The sequence below is a fragment of the Leucopleurus acutus genome, assembly GCF_964270905.1.
Source record: "Leucopleurus acutus genome assembly, chromosome: 5".
Lineage (NCBI taxonomy): Eukaryota > Metazoa > Chordata > Mammalia > Artiodactyla > Delphinidae > Leucopleurus > Leucopleurus acutus.
Genome location: NC_139147.1, coordinates 66,105,230 through 66,128,970, shown reverse-complemented (window position 1 = coordinate 66,128,970; position 23,741 = coordinate 66,105,230). Strand labels below are relative to the sequence as shown.

Genomic DNA, 23,741 nt, shown 5'->3' with positions numbered 1-23,741 from the left:
TTTTGCAAATGTTTTCTCTCAGTCTAGCTTACCTTTTGTTTTCTTAAGAGTGTCTTTTGAAGAATAAAACTTTTAAAATTTTGATTAAGTTCTGCAAGTTTTAATGAAGTCTACAGAAGTAGAAACAACAACAAAAACCTGAAATTCTTACTTTGCCGTGATTATTCGCCACAAATCAAGTACTTATCATTACATTCTACTCCTCCTGCACAACTATCCTTGAATTGTAAATGGCTTAACATTTTATTTTAACAAACTTGTTTTATATCAGGCCCTAGAGTTATAAAGATGGGCAATAAATGTCATCTTTCTTCAAAGTACTCATTTTAGTATTTAGTGTTTCTTCCCATCATCTACTTTGTGCACTCAGGTCCATATACTTTCCTTTGTCTGGTGCCTAATACAGCTCTGGAGGCAATGAAGTACTTGATATATTTTCATCTTGTATTATAGTTATACTTTTTTCCACACACAAATAAGTAAGTTTATCATAGCAGGAAATCTCTTGTTCTTTGTATCCTTCATATACCATAGTGTAGTTCCTAGTACACAGAGACACTCACTTAATATTCAGTGATTGAATGGAATTATTGATGACCATGTTTGACTAAGATCCTCCTAAATATCAACAGTTTATTAATAATAAAACCTTTGGCTTACTTTACTAAATGAATAAAAGATACTCTCATTTCAGATGCCATCATTGCAATAGATTGTTTTTCTAGACAGAACAAGGATTTTTACTTGAATATTTTTGAGTGATCTTTCTTTTACAAGCCTGATTTAACATTACTATTATCATAAATGTCCGTATACGGTAGTCTAGCATGGGTTCTGTAGTCAGTTAGAAATTAAAGTCTTTTTATAAAGTCTGCTCTATTTAATGAGCTGTGTATTTTATAACTTTGGGATTCCTTTTTCCAGTAAAACCAGTACATTAAGACATAAAGACTATATTTGTAAGTACATAGAAAAATACGGCAATAACTTGCTTTCTTTATCTAGGTCCTGGGGACACCAACAAGGGAGCAAATTAGAGAAATGAACCCAAACTACACAGAATTCAAATTCCCTCAAATTAAGGCACATCCTTGGACTAAGGTGAGTCAAAAGAGTTTTTTAAAAAGCACATTAACCAGTAGTTAACTAGAAGTTGGATTTCTCTTTGTTCTTAAAGTAAACTATTTCGAGACTAGATGGCTGCCAGAGTACAAAGTACAATAGCACTTCTGCACGTAAAGATAATTAGATAGCTGTACTTCAGTGTTTCATTGACCATATAGTTTCATCCCCACTGACTTCCTATAGAAAGTTTTCAGCCTGGGTTTTTATTTGTAGGATCAGGACAATACATATACATAGCATTCAAATAAAGAATTTCATTAGGAGCAGGATCTTATATATAAATTTTGACTACTTAAAATTCAGAAGTAATTTCTTTACATAGTTAGAAGTGTTTATTATTAGTTCAGTATCATATAGCATATGAAAATATACATTTTATATATTTTTATTTTTTTAACTGTTAATATATAGACCATATTATAGATGATATTTTGTGTTCTTTTGTTTACTTTCCTATTGGTGTTTTGGGAGCAGGAATAAAATGAAGATTTGATCATACTAGTAGTATACATTGAAAGCAATTAATATGTCAACAGCGTGTCACTAGCCATTGGAAAAGCCTAACCGCAACATTTAGACGGAGCCAATTCTAAGAGCCATAAGTACTAATTTATGAGAAGACTTTATTTTTTGCTTTGATACTTAATTGAGATGATTCTAGAGAGATTTTATTACGAAGTTGTTCTCATGTCAGTTTGATTTGTGAGATTGTATGCAGAGGGAAAAGAAAAAAATCTCAACAGGGTTTATAGCTAGAGTGAATCTCTCATTTTATAGATTCTGAAACTCTGGCTAAACATGTCAAATGACTTATCAAAGATTCCATAGGTGGCTGTGACAAAGCCAGGATTAAGCTTCTTCTCGTGTGTGTGTGTGTGTGTGTGTGTGTGTGTGTGTGTGTGTGTGTGTGTTTAATGCCTGGTCTTTTAAACTTCTAGTTACGTGCTATGCATGCATCGCCCTTCCCAATTTACTTACATTTCATTATATATTTTGTGGGTTGGAAGTTTTCAGCTTTTTAATATGTATTTCAAGCAGAGACTTTGTATATTTAAAAATGTATATATATAACATGTTTTGATCATGTTCATTTAATTGGTTATAGATCTTTTATAATAAGAGGTGAAGTAATTTAGGGCTAGGTAAAATAATTTACAATTTTAGATTAAAAGTAGGTCTCTTTCTATAAGTTGTATTATGATTCAAGTTACTTTCCTTCGAGTTAATCACTATCTTCACTTCTCTTCACTTCTCTTCACTTCTCTTCACTTCAGAAAATCCTCTTATTACTAATTATTTATTATTTAGAATCAAAGACCTCAGTAATATTTTAGTGCCAGAGCTATAGGTTGTAGCTTTCACTGACTAAGATGTTGCCCTCTCCCCCACCCTCTTTTTAAGTTTACAATAAACACTAAATATTCTGAGGTAAATCATTCTTTGGTCTTTGTACTTCAAGTTTATTTTGAATCTGGTTCAGAAGATATTTAGTGTCTCTCACTTATTCTAAACTCAGAGAATCCTAGGTGGCCTGTTTGGATTTAGAAGCTGAGTTACAGTTTGAATCCAGCAAAGTTACTCCAAGTTAAAGTGTTTGTAACAAGTGATTTCAACCATGTTAAAGAGAAACAAAAAGCAATTAGTAGTTAGGGTAAGAAGAGTGTAGGTGATTTTATTTTCTTTGTTCTGCATTTCTATATTTCCATATTTTATTTAATAAGCATGTTATTTTTAGGAAGAAAGAAAAGTAAAATTCTTTTTGGTTGAATCTAATCTAAGTATTCATCACATGTATAGAGTTTCTGACCAATATAATGTTGAAACGAGGTCATGAGATCTTATTTAGTAGTCCTTGTTCTCAATTTTTTTTTTTTAGTCAAGACTGACACCAGTATTAGTGTGTGTCATATTCTGCATTTTTTCCCCCTGGATTATATCTCTTCAAGTATTAGCCGGGATGGTATGTGGGGAATGATTTATTATAATTACCATGCAGGCAATTGAAGATTTGTGGTGAATTTGCATGCTTTACATCTTCTTTTGCCTTTGTGGATTCCTGATGTTTCTATATCTTACACTAATGCTTTTCAAACCTGAATAATCTATACAAAGCCCTTTTACTTGTTTGTTTTATTTAGGCTTCCATTCCTGTACCATGTGTAGAATAATAACTCAATTCTCCTACCTATTTTGTCTCTTCAAACTCTTGTGAACTCTTCATTCATATATGTAACATAATTGGGTTCTCACTTGGTACAAATGCATTTATTATGTAATAGTACACATATATTAATTTCTTAATAGTGCACACCATTAGGTTGCTGTTATTGTGGGTGTAAACACAAACCAAATTCAGACATAGAAATTCCATGGCACTACTCTGTCATTCAGGTGATCCAGAATATATTGATTTTTAAAAGTAGATTATAATTGGGGCTTCCCTGGTTGCGCAGTGGTTGAGAGTCCGCCTGCCAATGCATGGGACACGGGTTCGTGCCCCGGTCTGGGAAGATCCCACATGCCGCGGAGCAGCTGGGCCCGTGAGCCATGGCCACTGAGCCTGCGCGTCCGGAGCCTGTGCTCCGCAACGGGAGAGGCCACAACAGTGAGAGGCCCACGTACCACAAAAAAAAAAAAAAAAAAAAGTAGATTATTATCAACATAATAATAAAAAATTTTAAATTTCTAGAGGGAACTCAGTCCCCTCTCCCCTGCCTTGTGATAGTGAACACCAACTTGAGAAATGCTCTCTTATGCTAAGCAGTCAATGGAGTTATTTTTTTAAAACATACAAAATGTTCTCTAAAGAGAAGAGCTTTTTGCCTTTGGAGGGCAGGTAAACGGGAGTCTGGAAACAAAACCTGCTTTGCCTTTATTGAGGTCTTCTGTTAAAACCCACTTTAGCCCCATTTCCTGAAGCTGTGAGCATGTAAGCCCTCCTTTCCTATGTGGCAGTGTAGTACAACTATATCCCCAGATCTGGGAGCTCTTGTTCTCAAAAAATGTAGGCAGACAAAAAGATCAAGGGAGAAAATGTCTACCGTGGAAACATTGAGGTGAGGGTATTAAGATGTGTAAGAAAGATTAACAAACAGAAGAACAAAACAATGAAATAATCCTAGTGTGATATATAGCAGGAATCTTGAGAATTTAGAAATCCAATAAGATGGCCTTGACTATTACTTAATAGCCATAACAACCTAATTCATTGGATAAGCATTTGAGGCTTAAGTTGGAAAGGAAATATGTTCTAATGTTTTGAAACAGGGACCAATATTGAGAGTGAGGGTGGGGAGGATAAATACCTCCCCACTGGTGTATGGTGTATACTTAAAAGAATAAAAGCCAGATGGGAAGCAAAAGGAAGTGATAATAAAAGTAAATTAAAAAAAAATAAATTGAGAATTAAACAGAGATGGTGATTGGTTGGCAGAAGAGAAGAAGCTGAAATATTCTGCATTTGGTACCTGGAGATTTGGTCAAATGACAGTTCTTTTAGGTATGAAGTAATGATCTAGTTTAAGCACTTCTCCCATTCTTAGTGCTTAAAATTTTTTTTGTTTTTGTCTTTTTTGTTTTGTTTTGTTTTGGTAAGATAGCAATTAGCTGTTGTGTCTTTTCTCCAAATTCTTTTGAAAACAAAGTATGCATATAAAGGATTATTTCATTTTAGTTCAGAGTAAATGTAAAGATTGTACCTCCAGTGTAGTTCTGTGATTTGTCCTCTCTATCTCCACTGCCCTGACTTTAGTTTAGCCCATCATCGTATCATAGAATTGTTAAAACAACCTCCTACATCCTAAGTTCCCTCCTTCATATCTTTCACATCCTCATTGCTGTCAAAGTCAGCTTTCTTAAAAGCACATGTGATACTGTCACTTCTATTTAAAATTTTTCTGATTCCTCATTGCCTTTAGGAAAATTTGACATACTATACACATAAAGACAAGAGTGATCATGTGTCCCAATTTATGCTTGTCCAGTGAAATTATTAATGCCACGTTCCTTCACACTCTTCACTGTCCTAGTTTGGGTGACAGATTATCCAGTCACTCTGCTCCTAATCATTTCTGCTTTTTCTTTCCAGAAAAACAAGAGATTTAGTTCTTTGTCCTGCTCTTAACTTTTTCTGAGGCATCTAGTCCATTAAACCCAGTCTTTCCCAAGTGCTCCAACTCCTTCACCCTTAAATGCATACAGTTAAGCAATGAATTTGAAAGCTTAGTGTTTAGTTGAGGTAGATTAAGGGTTTCTGATAAGGTTACATTGTAATAGTTATATAAATTTCTTCCCAATTTTGAGTAACGTTTTGTTTAAAGTTAAAACAAGTATTCCCCTTTATCCCAGTAATAAGTAATCCTGTGAGGTCAGTTAGATAACACAGATATCTGTATTTTCTTTCAGAGTAATGAAATTCATAAATGATGTATCTGGTTAGTAGAAGGAAGTAGATTAGAATCCCAAGGGCCTTGGTCTCTTTCTGTTGACCTATTGCTGTTTAATATGTTAGCTACATATGACAGTGTTGTCCTCACTTTGAAGGGATCATGCAGTCATGCTGAATTTTTTTGGTCTAATCAAACTGTTCTCCTAATGGTCCCCCAGAGAAGCCATATTCGTTTCTACCGCTTCCTAGTGAACACTTAGAACATTCTTTTTTTCTCTGCTTACCAAGTCTTGACCTTCTGTTAAGACCTCAAATCTCACTTCTCCCATGAAACATTTTCTAATTATCCAAATTCTACATGATTATTCCCACCACATAACTCCTGTAGTAGCTGTCAATTCATACCATATGTATTGTAGCAGTTTCTAATTTCTCTTTTGTAATGGTAGTAATAAAATGAATATTCCCTCAAAATGTTTGTTGCTGAGTTTTTGGCATACATGAGTATGTATGCCAAAACTTAATATTAAGTATTAAGTTTACTTAATACTTGATTGTCTTTAGGGTATGTGAGGACCTTGGATCATTGGTTAAGTATCCTAGAAAGCCTTGTCTACAAAAATCAATCCTTACATACTTGATTTCTTAGAACACAGTCCACATGCTGTGAAATGAATGAATACTAGTGTTTCCAGCTAGCTAATAGAGTAAGCAGAAAATTGAGGTCATTTCAGCCATCAAGGACTCAGACCAGATGAACTGCTTATTATATGTATTATTCTCTATGCTTAAAGCTAAACCAAAAAGCCCCACTATAATATTTTTTAAAAGACTTTTCTTCATAATGTTGGTTTTTATTCCCTGAGCCTTTGAGTACAAGATTTTTCACTTGGTAAACTTACCTGTTCTAACTACAGTTTCACATGTTACCAAAAATGTCTTCAGAGGGTCTTAGCGCAAAACAAAAATTGCTGTCAAACTTTTTGTTTTGCAAGTCCATTCTACCTTTTCTGGTCTGTCTGCCTTGTTTTGCTCACATGTATTCCAGAAAGCATAAAACTGTGTTGGGGATTTCTATTGGTTCCTAAGTCTGCCACTTGTCTGTTTTGTTCTATTGCTTAGGTAATCAATTTGTATATTATTACTCAACCCCATCTGCATGCTGACCTCAACTAGTACATTATCAATTATCTCATAAATATACTACGTTCTCTACTGAATTTTCTACCTACATCACCTATTTTCCTATGTGAATAGACCTCACTTTTCTGTTTATACTGGCTTTACCCCTATTTCTTTGGAAACTATTGCACATTAAAATCCAGCTACTAGCGTGGCTAGTCCATATGTGGGAAGAATAATATAAAAAAGAAAGAATGCTAAGACATAAGTTTCAAGATCACTTGTGGGGAGCAGAGGATAGGGTTGAGGGTGGATTGAAAAAGAAGGCAAAAATCTGCTTCTGACTTAATCATTTGTTCTTTAAAACACTTATCTCCTGTGTAATCAGTGCTGTGCTGGCTACCATAAAGGATGCAAAAGAACTAAAATATATAGTCCTCCTCTTTGAAAAACTTAGAGATGATATAACTGACTCAGTTGAAGCAAGTATTGAATAATATATATAACCATATACTTGATTATGTACTATTGGTATTCAAAGTTGTTTCACATACTATAGGTATTATAGGGAAGAGTTCCAGCATGGATGGTGGAGGGGAAAAGGAAGCCTCCTTTAAGGGTGATAGAAGGGCTAGGGGGAATGAGGGTGGGTACTTTTGAAGGAGGATTTAGATCTGCTTAGGTGTCGCTTAAGTTAGGAATTGCTGTAGTTTAGGGGAATATCCCTTAAGATAAGGAGGTGTGGATGAAAAGAAAATATTATATTCTTAGGAAGATCAAGCTGACTATAGTCACCATTTTATGAACAATGAAAGATTAAATTAGATAAGTGGACATTTGGTAATTCACACTTCTATAGTATAGTACTATTTTATCAGTAAATGAGGTTAGAGGGAGAAATTTCATTTCATAGTTAAATGCTGATATCAATACACATATGATATTCCTTATGTGTATTAGAGCTCAGGAAATCTCCATAAGCCTTTTAATTAGTACAGCTGAAATGTATTGAATGCTGGCTCTGCTGTGGCTAAGGAAAGGATGTTTTTGTTTCTTATGAATTATGTACTGCACATGAGCACTTCAGTAGACTTAAGTTCTTTTCTTAATTAACTTGATTAATTAGCATAGTTAACTAGTCAACAAATCCATGGCATTGTCTCACTTTTAGTCCTGTATTTAAGGCTTACAAATTGCAAATAATTTTATATATTAGGGTTGCTCTTCAGGAATGTTCATGGTGTATCAGTTTTTAGCATTGGATGCTTGTGTATTTTGGGTATGACCAGAGAACAGTGTCGTCTGTATTGTACATTTATCACAATGAAAACTTGGGAGGAGTAGCTGTTTGAAACAGGCACAGTACTTGTTCTGCATTCTACTTAGATTAATTATCATTGCTCATAGGCATTCTTACATTGCTCTGGTTGGCTGTTTAATACAGTGGAATTGTTGAAAGCTGATGCTATGAGAATCAACCATAGGCCTTGATGTGGTATATATGACCATTTATAAATGATAATTTTAAGGGGCTTATGATTCAGTCATAACAGCTCCAGGTTGAAATTTGATGTTTGATGGCAAAAGTCTATTCTAGGACATGTAAAGGAGAAAATTACCTCTGTCCTTTCTGAGTTATCCAAATACAAATTTATTTTGAATAATTCTTCTGTTAAGGACTCATTTGCATTTGTTCAGTACCACAGATAATTTATTTTGGAAAAAAATGAATTTTTTCTCTCAGTTTCTTCTATAGACTAGTATTTGTGATGAGAGTTTGTTTCAATTTAAGAAAATGAGTTGCTGCACAGGTGAGGTAGTATTTGAATCACTTAAAAGTTCATGTCAGTGTTTTGATTCTTTTCAGTTTTTCCTTTCTCTTTTGTTTTCTTTCCTTTTGTTTATTTATTTTTTGCTTTGTTCTGTTTTGTTTTATTTATTTATTTTTGGTTTTAGTTTTTACAGGGGGTGTTTTGGGCTCTTCATGGCCTTGCTGACATTCTTGGCTGGCCATATTTAGTCTGCGCACTAATAATTAGTTGGCCCAGTTGAGTCTTACTTTGTGCTCTCAGTTTTTTGAGTCTGGTTTTCTATTTTTGTCCACCTGGTTGTGTTTTAAGTTCATGAGAGATTTTTATCCTGATGGGCCGGATTTTAATCCGTGTACTAAATTTTAGTCTGCAGACTAAAAATAATCCGCGGATTATTTATTTTTGCAAAATATTTAATTCCCCCACTGGAAACTATCCTAAAAGAATGTTAAATTCTCTTAGAATAGCCAAGGGAATTCACAGCTACTGGTGAGGTCTGCCATTTTTTGTTCTCAATACCTAGACATAATAGACCCTACTACCTCCCTTTTGCATAATTGGCTCCGTTGTGCCTAGGTGTTGGTGTACATTACTATGCATGTCACCTATAACTGTGACTGTCCCTTAGTTGTATTGTTCATTGTATATATTTTTGTTTAGCTTTTGGTGGGTGAATTGGGCATATTTGCAGATGGAACTGTGTTGAATTTGTAGTGCTCAAAGATATAGAATTTTTTTCAGTGAGTTTTTCCAAAAAGAAAGAATGTTCATTATTTTTCCTAAGTAATGGGTGCAAGGGTATTAGGGGGCAAAGCCCACAATAGAAAAAGTAAGTTTATACCCGCACTCCTGAGGTGATATGTCAATTTCCTGAAGAGTCCTCTAAGATAATGAGAATGTCAGTAAACATCTCTTAGCAGGGAAGTCAATCCAAAATGGAGAATAATCCGCGGTGGCCTGATCCTTCTTAGCTCACACAAATTGAAAATATCTGGCTTGAAATCTATAGTAATATAAATTAAATATATTTATTACTTTTCTCTCATCACTAATAATTTAGCAAAAAATGTTTATACTGTGTACTGAAATTCATTAATAGAGAAAATTAGCAAATTGGGAACTTGTATCTTTAAAAGCAGTCTGATATGCCCCCTCCCAAGCCATGTCAATGGACAATGAATCCAGGTCGTAGAAGACCAAACACTTTACTTTGGGAACTTTACTTCTAGATTTCATTTTGATTTTAACTTTTTTTGGTTTTGTATTTTTTTAATAAACGCACTGGCATCGGAACATAATTAACTAAAATTAAAATGTTTCTTTACTGTGCCTCACCATTGCGCAATCAAATTTTTTTTGCATACACTGTGGTGAAATAATTTTTAAAACTTGGACTTGCTACTGTGGAGACTGATGTTTAAAGTTTATAACTGTATAAACATTTTCTATGTCCCCCCCCCACACCATGGATTTCTTATAACATTGGATATATTTTTCCTTGCTGGACTATTCTCTTTTGGATTGACTTCCCCTGTTTGGATTATTTCACTGCATTCTCATCTTTAGGATTCGTCAGGAACAGGACATTTCACCTCAGGAGTTCGGGTATGTACTTAATTTTTTTTTCCCAAAATTTCAGGGCAGGTCTATAAAACTAGGGGGAAAACTTTTTTTGAAAGGCTAAATAGTTATTCATTCTTGAAATGTAATAGTAAAAACAATGTAGGTAGCTGTGATTTCTGTTTTTACTCACTGTATGGTATAGGTTTTGCTTATAGTATATTTAGATTGTCAGTTTCCTGAGTGATTTATTGACATCTAAGCTGAAGTTGAGGAGTTGAGGGGTGTAAAAATTATTATTTTTACAAGAATAAATATTGACAAAGATCCACAGAACCAAAGATTCCGAGTGTTAGGCAATTTAAATGAGTAAGGAATGAAAAGCAGCAGAAACTAAAAGCCAAGGACTTCCATGGCAGTCCAGGGGTCAAGACTCTGTATTTCCACTGAAGTGGGGACGGGTTCGATCCCTGGTTGGGGAAGTTCTGCATGCCGCGCATTGCGGCCAAAAAAAAAAAAAGAAACCAAATCTCAATAGTTACTGATTTCCTTTTCTTTAGACACAGACATAATTCAGAAGAGCTATTTCTAGTTTGGCCTGTAATTTTTGAAAGTTGCATGCTACCACACCCAGTCTTATGGTCAGAAATCTGGACTTTGGGTACACTGGGTTTTGACCCCGCATAATTTTCCGCTTAACCTTTATCCATAGATTACTGAACCAAGACTTTTCTCATCAAGAATCTCTCAAGGGGTTTAAATTAATAATGGATACATTTTTAAAAGGCGGGTTAAGTCTTAATTTTAGGCTCTTGGAATGAATTCTTTTCTTTATTGTTTTTAACTCTTTGATACTGTGAGTTAGGATTCCCTGGCAAGAATAAGCTAATATGTGTCTTAGTACCAACATGGATGGTCACTTGTAGCCAGTAAGAAACCAGAAAGATGTGGATGACTTTTTTTTTTAATAATCAGAAATAAGCTTACAATACTGATTTATTAATAGCAATAACACAATTTTTTTTTCATTTAAACTACACTCACTGTGTAGCTTCCCTGCATTTGAATGTTAGAAGATATTTATTTCTGCTTTTGGTGGTGGTACTTTTAATTCTACTTATGTGTTACCATATTGGTGCAGAGACATTTTTATTAGACTAGCTAGCAAAATAAATCCATATGCTGTCAAATGCAAATTGCCCTCAGAGCAATGTCAGTAGTGCTTAATATTTTTACGAAAAATTTTCTAAATATTTCCACTGATTATTTTCTTTCACACTTTGATTATGGTTCTGGCTGGGGAGCAAGAAAGGGGAAAATGACTAAGAACAGTGTGAGATCTAAACATTTCAAATAATACAGTAACTCCTTGACTGAGGCAAGTCAGATTACTCAAAAGAATAAAGATAAAGCAGTTTTTGACCTTAGAGAGAGGGTTTTCTAACAAGCCAAATAAATTAACTAAGGCCTTTAATATTCGGAAGTAAATTTCTAATATCCTACCCAAGCCAATCTCTCAATTTCCATGGAAAATATCTTTATTAATAATAAACTTTGTGTAAAAACAAAAGGAATAAAAAAAGATTTTCAGAGTAGAGTACTCTTATAAATAGTCTCTTATAACCTAAGGAGTCTGTAGTAGTAACCAGTTCTGCTTTCAGCCTAGGTGAATAGACAAATGTTACATGAGCCTTTCTCGTTAGGAAAACTTAAGCCTCCCAGGCTCCTCTGTGCCTTGTCACAATCTACATGTTCTTTCCTCACTTTTAGGTCTATTTCCCTCCATTTTTACACATCTCTTTCTCTTTATGTGTCTGTCCACCTCCACCACTGCCACTACTACACCTTCTATTTGATTCTGTGTTCTTCCTGTCAAGGGGTATATGTTTCATTTTTCTTTAGTTTCAAAGGCTTTCTGTTCGTTTATTTGTTTTTCCCCTTCTGCTTTTATCCTTTAACTGTCCATAATTTAGAACACAGTATATTTTTCATAGTTTCATGTATTTATTAGGAGTTTTAAGGCATAGATGAGTAGAAAGCTTTCTATTCCTTTAAGCAAATTTATTTATTTGCATTTTGCTTCAGTATAGCTTTCAGTTTACTTTTTCTGTGAATTAATAGCTCTTAATGAAAAATACATTTCTCTATTCCTGATTAAAACCCTAGAATATTTATTCAAATGAGGGTAAACTGGCCGTGTTCACGACAACCGCTACCTGAGAAAACAGTTTTGGACATTTTGCGAAGTTCTGGATATTCAAGAATTTCTTCAAATAATAATAGTCTCTGCTTATTGAAGAATTAATACCAAATCATTAATATTTATAGACTAAGAGTAAAACAGCTTTTCTTTTTTAAAAGATATTAATTGCCAAAATTTGAACAGTGCTGTCCATTATCCATAATCGTTCTGCTAAAAAAAATCACACAAAAGAGGCAACGTTTTATCTATTGCCACAGCAGTCAAAACTTTAAAATTAATTTTGTATTCTCCTAGTTGCGCTTGCCTCCAGAACTCAGGCTTTCTTTTGTGCCTGTCACATTTTGTGTGCATGTTTGATTGTACTGCTTTATGATTAGCATATATAGATTTTTTTCCATTTCCCCTAGTTTTTTCTCTGAGCTTTTCTCATATAGTCTTTAATTAGCAGTTCACATCACTGTGGTAAATCATGTGCAGTTAACTCCTTTCATTCTAGAAGGTTCCTTTCACAAATGCAACCATGTTTTTGTACATGGTGGGAATTAACTCAGTACTCAGAGGATAATTTGCTAAGACTCTTACAAGGAAACATTAATTGTACCTTCTCTTTTTTTATACCGTAGGTCTTCCGACCTCGAACTCCACCGGAGGCGATTGCACTATGTAGCCGTCTGCTGGAGTATACCCCAACTGCCCGATTGACACCACTGGAAGCTTGTGCACATTCATTTTTTGATGAATTACGGGACCCAAATGTCAAACTACCAAATGGGCGAGACACACCTGCACTCTTCAACTTCACCACTCAAGGTAACTTCTAACACTTAATTCTTTTACCATTTCTGGGAAAATTACACATGTGTGTGAAGTGACACTCTGTTAATTAAATCTGTGTAGGATAAAGTAGGCATATTAAGTACTTATGCAGGTACTTATGCAGGTAGGAAGCATCCTATCTAACCATTTATTAGGCTACCACTTGTATGGTTTTGAACAAAATAATGGCAGGCAAAAAGTTTCAAATAGGCATAGCTTCTCTAATTTTTAGCAGATTATGATAAATCTTGGCACTGGAGAAGTTATATAGAGATTTCACTGAGTGAGGTTTATCACTAGTAAGACTAATGTATAATTTAACCTTCAGCTTTGTATATAAAAGTTAGAATATTAAAATTTCTTGCTTCCCAAGGATTTATATCAAGTTTTTTTAACCTGGGAATAAATTGGTGGCTGTATTTTGGTAATTTTAGACATTATACAGATGGGGAAAACTAGAGTCCTATAAACCCCTTCTTGGAACTTAATATAACTTTATATATAAGGGATGTAGAAGAGAAATTCTCATCCCTTCTGGGCTTGGCATCATTGCTGCTGAGAAAACACTGATTGGAAAACTAAGTTTGTGCATTGGTGGTTTCTAAAAAGCCCAGGGATAGTCATTTCTTCACCATTTCTGTGTTCATTTTTCATTCACTCATCAACCACACTGCCTCTGATGATATGATTTTCTTCCTAAACTGAACATTAAATGTGTACAATTCCCTATAGATAAAACAAGGAATAAATAGATTACTTGTTTTCATTGATTAGTCAAGCTAAAAATATAGAAGGGGGATGGAGAGCTTTCTGTGATCAGGAAATAGATATATTTCCTTTATTATAAAGCCAATTTTTCCCCCATATTTAAACTTTTCTAAAATTGATTGTGGAAAAATGTGCTGCTTAAATTTTAGATTTGGAACATCTAAGTTGCTAGTAAAATAGACCTGGATGATTCAGTTGACTATAATCTTAAGCTGTCACTATTATGTAATGCTGGCAATGCTGATGTAGTCTACGTTCATCTAAGAAAAATGTTCAGGTATCCTGGGACTATTAATTTTGACTAGGGTTGATCAGAAATCACTTGGAATGTTGTTTTAAGTCCTGACTATGCCTCTCTAAGAAGAATGTTAATGAATGCCAGGTAGGGTATACAAAGGAGCAGAATTGGATATAGAGCCTGGAAAAGTGAAGACTTAAGGGACTCCTGAGAAAAATACCTCAAATAAAGACCTCAGCCCCTGGCATAAATAGAGACTAAATAAAATTATTAATGAATTAATAAAGAAGTTTTCAGCTGGTAATAATGGAACAAGCTGTTTTCAGAATATTGATCTGTATATCAGGGAAAAGCTGGATGATGTCAAATATTGTAGATAAGATGATTCTGATTTGGAAGAAGGTTAGACTGGGAGACTCTTGGCCTCTTCCAGAACAGAAATTCATTGATTCCATGTCATACAAGTTTTAGACCTCTTGAGAAAATAAATTTTATTTTTATTTCTTACTGCTTTTGTTTTAATCTAGTAATACATGTAGATGGAAGAAAATGTTGAAAATGCAGAGGAGGTAGAGAAAATTAAAATCACAATCCCGAAGTAATTACTTTTAGTCTTCAAAATAATCACTTTTAGCATTTTATGGTGTAGCTCTTTTCAATCTTTTTCTAATGCTAAAACTGTTAATCCTTGAATATAAAGTGATCCTCTATTTTCCCATTTAGAAGATCCCAAAAGGGTCCTTTTTGTTAACTTGAATATATTGAAAATTATATATTATGTAAAGTTAATATTAGGTTAGGAATTTTTTTTTACATCTCAAATTTCATAAAACAATTTTTTTCAAACTCTATATGCATCTTTTACATCTGTGTCTTTGTTATCAGTAGAGCTACTTTTTGAACCATCTATATAGTTTTTTAGGTTACATCACCTAAAGTTTTTAATATGAAGCACTTTTTGAATCTGTCTGAGACCGCCATTGGAAATTCTACATGTATCCATTTACATAGCATGATACATTTTTTTTCCTTTTTGTACTGTAGGTATATGTTTATTGTCTGCATAATATAATTATTTAGTGGATTGCTTTTTAAAGTGGTATCTAAAAGGCTTTTGTATACAATGACATCCAGTGGAACTGTGGAGTCTTGACATCAGAAACTACTAAGTCAGTGCTAAATTTCTTTACCTCTTTTTTTACCATTTCTGTCAGGTAACTTTAAAGTTTCCCAAATTTTGAAGGGAAACTTGATTGAGTTTTTTCCCATGCTAAGTATCTTCTCCAGCAAGTACTTTGTTTCTCAGAATACGCAAATCAGGACAGCCCCTTGTCAAGTGAACAACTTGGTAGAAACTCAAATGCATACAAGGTGATATTTATGATGGATACATTTTGGAGAATAATTCTCCTTAAATTGAGACATATTTTGATACATACTCTTCAATGTGTGTGTGCACCTGTATGTGTTGATTGAAAATGAGATGCTGCTTAAACCTTTCTTTGATCAGATTTTAAAATCCAGGATTCAGTTTCACTGTTCCCATGCACTATTTTTGAAGTAACTACATTTAACTCTTTAGTCACTGGCTAATAATTTTCTATTATTATTAAAGAAAATAAAATTTAAAACAACTAAGTTTGTTCTTTTATGAATTTCTAAGCTTTTTAAAAAACTGAGATAAAATTCACATAGCATGAGATGAACCATTTTAAAGTAAACAATCCAGTGGTGTTTAATACATTCACAGTGTTGTGCAGCTATCACTTCTGTCAAATTCCAAAACATTTTCATTGCTCCTGAAGAAAACTCCATACGCATTAAGCACTCAGTCTCCATTAATCCCTCCTTCAGCCCTTGGTAGCCACCAATCTGCTTTCTGTCTCTATAGATTTCCCTATTCTGGGTATTTCATATGATGGAATCACATAATGTGGGATTCTTTCACTTAGCATGTTTTCAGAGCTCATCCATGTTGTAGCATGTATCAGTATTTCATTCCTTTTTATGGCAGAATAATATTTCATTATATCATGTCTTAATCAGTTCAGGCAACTATAACAAAATACCATAGACTAGGTGGATTAAGCAGCAAACATTTATTTATTTTTTTTAAACATCTTTATTGGAGTATAATTGCCTTACAATGGTGTGTTAGTTTCTGCTGTATAAAAAAGTGAATCAGCTATACATTATACATATATCCCCATATCTCCTCCCTCTTGCGTCTTCCTCCCACCCTCCCTATCTCACCCCTCTAGGTGGTGACAGAGCACCGAGCTGATCTCCCTGTGCTATGCGGCTGCTTCCCACTAGCTATCTATTTGACATTTGGTAGTATATATAAGTCCATGCCACTCTCTCACTTTGTCCCAGCTTACCCTTCCCCCTCCCCATGTCCTCAAGTCCATTCTCTATGTCTGCATCTTTATTCCTGTCCTGCCCCTAGGTTCTTCAGAACCATTTTTTTTTTTTAGATTCCATATATATGTGTTAGCATACGGTGTTTGTTTTTCTCTTTCTGACTTACTTCACTCTGTATGACAGGCTCTAGATCCATCCACCTTACTACAAATAACTCAATTTCGTTTCTTTTTATGGCTGAGTAATATTCCATTGTATATATGTGCCACATCTTCTTTATCCATTCATCTGTCGATGGACACTTAGGTTTAAGCAGCAAACATTTATCTCTCACGGTTCTGGAGGTTGGGAACATCAAGATCAAGATGCCGGCAAATTCAGTGTTTGGTAGGGGCCCACCTCCTGGTTTGCAGATGGCTACTTTTTGCTCATATGGTGAAGAGAGATCACCTCTCTTGTGTCGCTTCTTATAAGACCACTAATCCCATTCATGAGGGTTCTACCCTCATGACCAAATTTCCTCCCAAAGACTCCACTTCCAGATACCATCACATTGTGGATTAGGGCTTCAGCATATGAAGTTTAAGGGGACACAAACCTTCAGTTCATAGCATAGGGATATACCACATTTTGTTTATCCATTCATGTACTGATGGACATTTGGTTTGTTTCTACCTTCTGGCTATTGTGAATAGTGCTGCTCTGACCATTGTGTACAAGTATGAATTTGTTTGAATACTTGTTTTCAGTTTTTTTGAGTCATATGGTAATTCTATGTTTAATTTCTTAAGGAACTACCAAACCATTTTGCACAATGGCTTGCACATTTTACATTCCTGCCAGGAATGTTACAAGCGTCCCCATTTCTTCACATCCTCACAAATACTTGTCTTCCTTTTTTTTTTTTAATAGCTGTCTCAGTGGGTGTGAAGTGGTATCTCATTTGATCCTAAGGCTTACTGCAGTATAATGATTTAGAACCTGGTAAATGCTATTTACCTGTTCTCTAGTAAATTGTGTTCATAAGACAGATTAACATGAAAATAAATCGGCTTAGATTTTAGAATATGGTCTCTAAAATATTGGAAGGACCTTTGTGAGTGGGCAGTTTTCATATTGTCAAATAATAGAATCAACTAAAGTAAAGAAAAGGCTTATTTTAAAGAGTAAATAATTTAACTCAGACTTTGTTCACACATACCTAATTGTTACAAGTTTTAAAAAAGGAATGAAGAATGTTTTATTTTGATATTTCAACTTTTTATATTTGCCCAGGATATCAAACATAAATATGACTCTGTGTATGTCTGAATGTGCATATGACTTTGAGGAGTTGAAGAATATGTGTGTACATGGATGTGGTATATGTAGACATGGCATGCAATCTCTGTGGCTGTCAGACTCTTTATGTGATTCTTTGGATATCAGTGAAAAGGATGTGCATGAATCTTTGTACCTCTTCAAATGGACCCTGTGAATATATCCTTGAAATGGTTTTTCATAAAACTCAATGTATTAAGTTGAACATGACATCATTTTGTAATATGGCCCTTCTTTATTAAAGTTGTTAAATGCTGCCCTGTCTTAGCAGCCATTCTGAAACTAGGCTATGATCACTTAGTAGTACTTTCTCCCTATCCTTCTAGATCACTATTATACTTGAACAGTGTTTCCATATAAGGACACAGCTGTCCAGGAAAGAGGTGCTACTTGATGTCAATAATTTGTGTTATTTCTGTTTGATCCTCCCTGTTCTGATTTTGGAGCAGTTTTTGCAAATAGTCATCTTATTTACTAAGGCAAAGATGTAACTGTTGTGCAGATGCAACTTTAAAGCACATACTAATTAATAGCAGTTAATGGATGATCAGAATAAAACTGGCTAATTCAAGAGAATGAAGGAGAACTAACTTTCCAGTTGGTTGTATAGCTAGAGAGAGTGCAGAGATAGGAAACATGGGGGCAGAGGTAGGAGGGGATGGAGGGTGTCATTAGTGAGGTTCTGCTGTACCCTCCTACATCTTCACAGCAAATTTTCAGTGAAGTCTATACTATTTTCCCCAGATAAACTAAAGGTAATCCCTGATCTACATATAGTAGGTGCTCAATGACTGTTTGAGTGATTGATACCTGCCACTTTAAATACACACAGTATTTATTAATTCATGCAACCTGTACTTATTGGGCATTTCTAATGTTCCCTCTGGTTGTTGGTACTGTTGTTTTAATTTAGTAAAGTAAACCTACCATATGAACAGAACTATGAAGATTAGACACTTGAGTAGAATATAGTAAAGCTTATAGCTAACTACAATTTGATGTTTGTTACTGTGCCATGAGTAAATAGCCATAAATGTTAGTTAATATTACTTTCATTACAATATTACTTTCATATAATCAAAACAAGTGTTTCTGTGATCAGCTAGAGGGAGAAGAGAGGTGAACAGATATGGGACAGAAAACTTTGAGATCCTTCTGACCTTCTGGATCCATAACTATTACACCTCTGTTTTTTTCTGGCACTGGGGTTTCTGTGTTCTAGGATACCCTGACTGACAGTATTACCTGCCTCCAGACATTGGAAACCAGGACAGACCTTTAGCATACCATACCCTTCTTTCCCTTTCCCTCAGTTATTGGATCTCAAAGGTTGGACATAACTTAATCAGACCTTAGGAATCAAATAGAATCAGGAAATCCCAACAGAGATCGATATTCTCTTTGTTTACCAATTCCTTACCTATTCTAAGGCTGGAATATACTGGAAATAGGTAGTTTTGTATGTTTAAAGATGAGTCTCCAGTTAATTCCACCACACACATCCCCAGTTCCAATTTTCTAACCTGATTTTATGAGATTTTACCAAGTAAAATTATTTTAGTAAACGTCCCTCTGAGGGCATCGGATAGGATGGGGCAGGTATAAGTAAAGATTATCAACTATTTACATTAGTGTGACTTAGTTTGAAGAGTCTACTGCTCTACCACTTAGCTGGGTTATCTGAGGGAATGATAGTTTTGTGGGGGAACAAGGAGGAAGGGTGGCTTATTGGTTAGGCCAGAAGAAGGGGGGACTGCTTAAATGAGAGTTAAAACAGGATATTTGGAGCATTCAGAAAACAGCATGCAAACTCAGGCAGACTACGGATGTCTTGGGATACAGGGAAAAGAGTATCCGGACATGAGGAAAACAGTGATGAGACAGCAAAGGGGTTCCAGAAATCAAGTGGAAAAAAAGACAGTAAAAGGAAGAGTAAGAGAAAACCGAAGGGAATGGGGGAAGGATCAGAGAAAGATTTTTTTAATGCGTTTAGGACTGTGTTAAAGAAAAGGAAGTGATGAAAAGAGGGTCTGAGGACAAGTTGGGGGTGGGCAACAAAAGTAAGTGTTACAGAAGGCCAGCTTACCAAAGGGTTATACTTCTTCATCTGAAAGCAGTAGACTACTTATTTATAAAATCTGTTGTAACTCATTATTTTTGATAATTAGGAGGCTCCATATCTTTATAGCAATGATTTTTAAACCAGTTTTTTTGTTATGAAATAGTGATATGCATAAATATGGTCAGCCCACCTGCTTACCTAGCTTTCTATATCCTGGCTATTTTCTTCTAGCCTGTCTTATCCTCAGCCACATCTAAAGTGGACATAGTATATCACAACATTGTTAATCGGCTATACTCCAATATAAAATAAAAAGTTAAAAAAAAATAAAGTGGACATAGTATTTCAACCACCTTAATTAAGGTAATGAAGTATCTTGTAATATTCTAACCTTGACTAGGGTCTTTTTGGTTTTAGATTTATTATCATTTACAATAGCAAGAACAAATTTACATAAGATAGGAAATCTTGATTTATATGTAGGATATGAATCAAATCCTAAATAGGAACTCATAAACTGCTCTCACTTGCAGTGCCCGTCTTTTTTTTTTTTTAACTAAACTATAAACCTTTCACGTGGCTATCCCTGTTTTTCTACTGTGTTCTTCTGGGTGAAAAATGGCTATAAAAGATCTTGATAAATGGACTTGAGGCAATTTGGGTATAAATAAAAGGATTATTCTAGTAAATAAATGAGAGATGGAGCTGTTTATACTTATCAAAGGAATTGGTGTCCGAATTATTCTTTAATATTTTATGAATAATTTAGAAGAGTAAAATATCGAGGTAAGCTGTACTCTTCTAGGTATTGAAAGCTAAACCAAGGAAATACACTGCAAGGGAGAGCTTAGGAAATTCGTGAGTGCCAGTAAGAGGGGGCAGGTTAGTTTTAGTTCAGGCAACTAGAGTACTACTGACATACAGTATTGACTGTATTCAGAATTTTAGCATCTAAATTATCAATTATTTATGAGGATTATTTTCCCTTTCCCTGAGATTTGAGTGTCTCTGCTGCCTCAACTGTACTATTGGAGAGAATGTGGAATGTTATAGGAACAAACAATGAAAAACTAATGTCTGGACTTAAAGTTCTGTGTGTAGTTTGGACAGATACACTTCCAAGAAGACCAGAATACTGGTGGTATGTGATGTATAACCAAGGCAATAAAGATATGCAGTATTGCATATGGAGTAAGTCAGACCTAAAGTCTCCTTCCCAGTCTCTCTCTAACTAGGTGCAGATCTTGGCCAAGACACTATCTCTGAGTTTACTAATTTAAAAAGATGAGGTAGTTGGATTAAAGGATATTCAAAGACACATACAGCTGAGTAATATTCCGTTGTATATATGTGCCACATCTTCTTTATCCATTCATCCGATGATGGACACTTAGGTTGCTTCCATCTCCTGGCTGTTGTAAATAGAGCTGCAATGAACATTTTGGTACATGATTCTTTTTGAATTATGGTTTTCTCAGGATATATGCCCAGTAGTGGGATTGCTAGGTCATATGGTAGTTCTATATATACAATGGAATATTACTCAGCCGTAAAAAGAAACGAAATTGAGTTATTTGTAGTGAGGTGGATGGACCTAGAGTCTGTCATATGGAGTGAAGTAAGTCAGAAAGAGAAAAACAAATACCTTATGCTAACACATACATATAGAATCTAAGAAAAAAAAAAAAGGTCATGAAGAACCTAGGGGTAAGACGGGAATAAAGACACAGACCTACTAGAGAATGGACTTGAGGATATGGGGAGGGGGAAGGGTAAGCTGTGACAAAGTGAGAGAGTGGCATGGACATATATACACTACCAAACGTAAAATAGATAGCTAGTGGGAAGCAGCCGCATAGCACAGGGAGATCAGCTTGGTGGTTTGTAACCACCTAGAGTGGTGGGATAGGGAGGGAGGGAGACGCAAGAGGGAAGAGATATGGGAACATATGTATATGTATAACTGATTCACTTTGTCATAAAGCAGAAACTAACACACCGTTGTAAAGCAATTATACTCCAATAAAGATGTTAAAAAAAAAGATTCTTTTCAAAACTCTGTCAGAAAGAATAAAATAAGAAAGAACGTGTGTTTAAAAAAAAAAAAGACACATACAGCTCCAAAATTCTGATTATAAAAAATGAGTTGACTCCAGAAAGACAAAGAAAAAATGAGAAATAAAGCTAAAAACATAGAGCATGAAAGGGTAAGATATGTAAAATCATGGTATAAATGGAAACAAAAAAAACACAAACTGGTTCCTGCAGAATTCAACGTAAATGCTACACTTATTACATTTCATCAAGAATGGAGTTCTAAGATTTTCAGGTTACTAAAGCTTATTCTTTTTAATCATCAGGACTTTAAAAATACTAACATTTTGCTAGATAACTTGTAAATGTATCATTACTATAAATGTAGTACACAAAATGCATTATGTAGTACACAATGCATTACCATAAATGTAGTACACACCTTTTTGGGTGACTAGTATAAATTGTGATGCTCCCTCTTGGGCAGTTCCAAGGCAAAGTAGTCATGGGTTTCTACAGGTATCATGTAGTCTGCGCATGAAACATTGCTAATATTACCAAGCAGCAGGAGCAAGCCTTGTAATTTGTTTACTATTTGTCTGATCTTCTGATTAGTTTAGTATTTGTTTACTTTTCTGAATGAGTATGGAGTATGTAGTCAACGTTAGGAACTTGGTCAGAGATTTCCTGACCTGGGCACTTTGAAATTGTTAAGAGAGAAACAGTTGTAATGGGGTTACTTGTTCATCTAAAAAAAATATATCCAAACAAGCAACAATTCAGTGTGTGAGATCAAGGTTCACCATCCTAACATTTGAATTACTCCTCAAAGAAAAAGTACCAGGCCATTGTTAAGTCATTTTCTGTGAATAGGGGAAAAAAATAGCAGTTTTAACTATATAGACAACCACTGGCAATTTTCATTTATTCTTAAGAGACCTGATACACACATGAAAACCTCAGACTACTTATAGAAGGTAAAGAAAGTTTGCCTCTTGTAGTGACTCCTTTCTGGGGGTCTGCATGTTGAGCCCTTTCAAAGGTAACAAAGAAGATTTCCTTCTAACTTATGATTGTAAGAGGTCTAGTTAATAAAGGGTTGATTTCTTCCTTCTGGTTTGTACATTGATTACTATTCTCAAACTTATCCTCAGCTTTCACACAACACAGTTTTAACAAACGTATATACCTCTTCCCACCCCTCCTCCTATCCCCCACCCCTGCAAATTAAAAAAAAACAAAAACCCGCCCTTTCTTATTAATAAATTTGGAAATCTTATATTTGGAAGAAGAGAAACTTTAAGGGAAACTTCAGGTTTCTCCAAAACAACTAGATTTAGGTTCTGTTCTTGTTTTTAACATTTAAAAAGATTGCTTAACTTACAGTGGTCTTTTCATGGGAATTTTTCTTCTATAGTTTTTAGTGTCAACAGTGCAGCAAAATTTATTTAAATGAGTTTGGTTAACCTTTTGGTTGGTTGATACCTTTCTTGGTTGGCTTATTGATAGCTATTTTTAAATTCATTTGCTTTTGTTCGAATTGTGCATTATGTTTTGATGGTGGACCACATAATGATTGATACACCATCAAAACATTCATAATGTTTCCTCATAAACTACTATGGGATTTTTCTTTTAATGAGTAGTTTTATGGCATCTTCAATTGGTTGAAGAAATTCTTGTCATGCATGAAGTTTTCTAAAACATTCTGGAACCTGTTGCCATTTTGTTTGAACCATGTCTCTGGAGTAATGCGGTCTCTTATTCTTCCCACCTCTTTTCCATAGCTAGACCCACTTTTATATTATGGGCTTCCTTGTTTCCTTAATAATCTCCCTGCTCTCAAGACTCACACATATATTTAGTGAATAAATATTAACTTTTCATTTTCAATCTCTTCTACACGCCATCATATTCTCTGCCTTTAAGAA

The 23,741-nt window shown here is 34.7% G+C and overlaps 1 protein-coding gene across 3 annotated transcripts in view; it reads left to right on the top strand.

The window, feature by feature from the left end:
- Positions 1–23,741, top strand: part of GSK3B (glycogen synthase kinase 3 beta) — a 196,093-nt gene that overhangs the window by 154,037 nt on the left and 18,315 nt on the right. For 2 of the 3 annotated variants that reach the window (XM_082839847.1, XM_082839849.1), the window contains exons 8-10: positions 1,006–1,101; positions 10,012–10,050; positions 12,832–13,018. In XM_082839847.1, coding sequence (XP_082695973.1) covers positions 1,006–1,101; positions 10,012–10,050; positions 12,832–13,018 — 322 coding nt within the window. The remainder of the gene's footprint in view (positions 1–1,005; positions 1,102–10,011; positions 10,051–12,831; positions 13,019–23,741) is intronic. The other variant, XM_082839848.1, reaches the window with a different exon arrangement.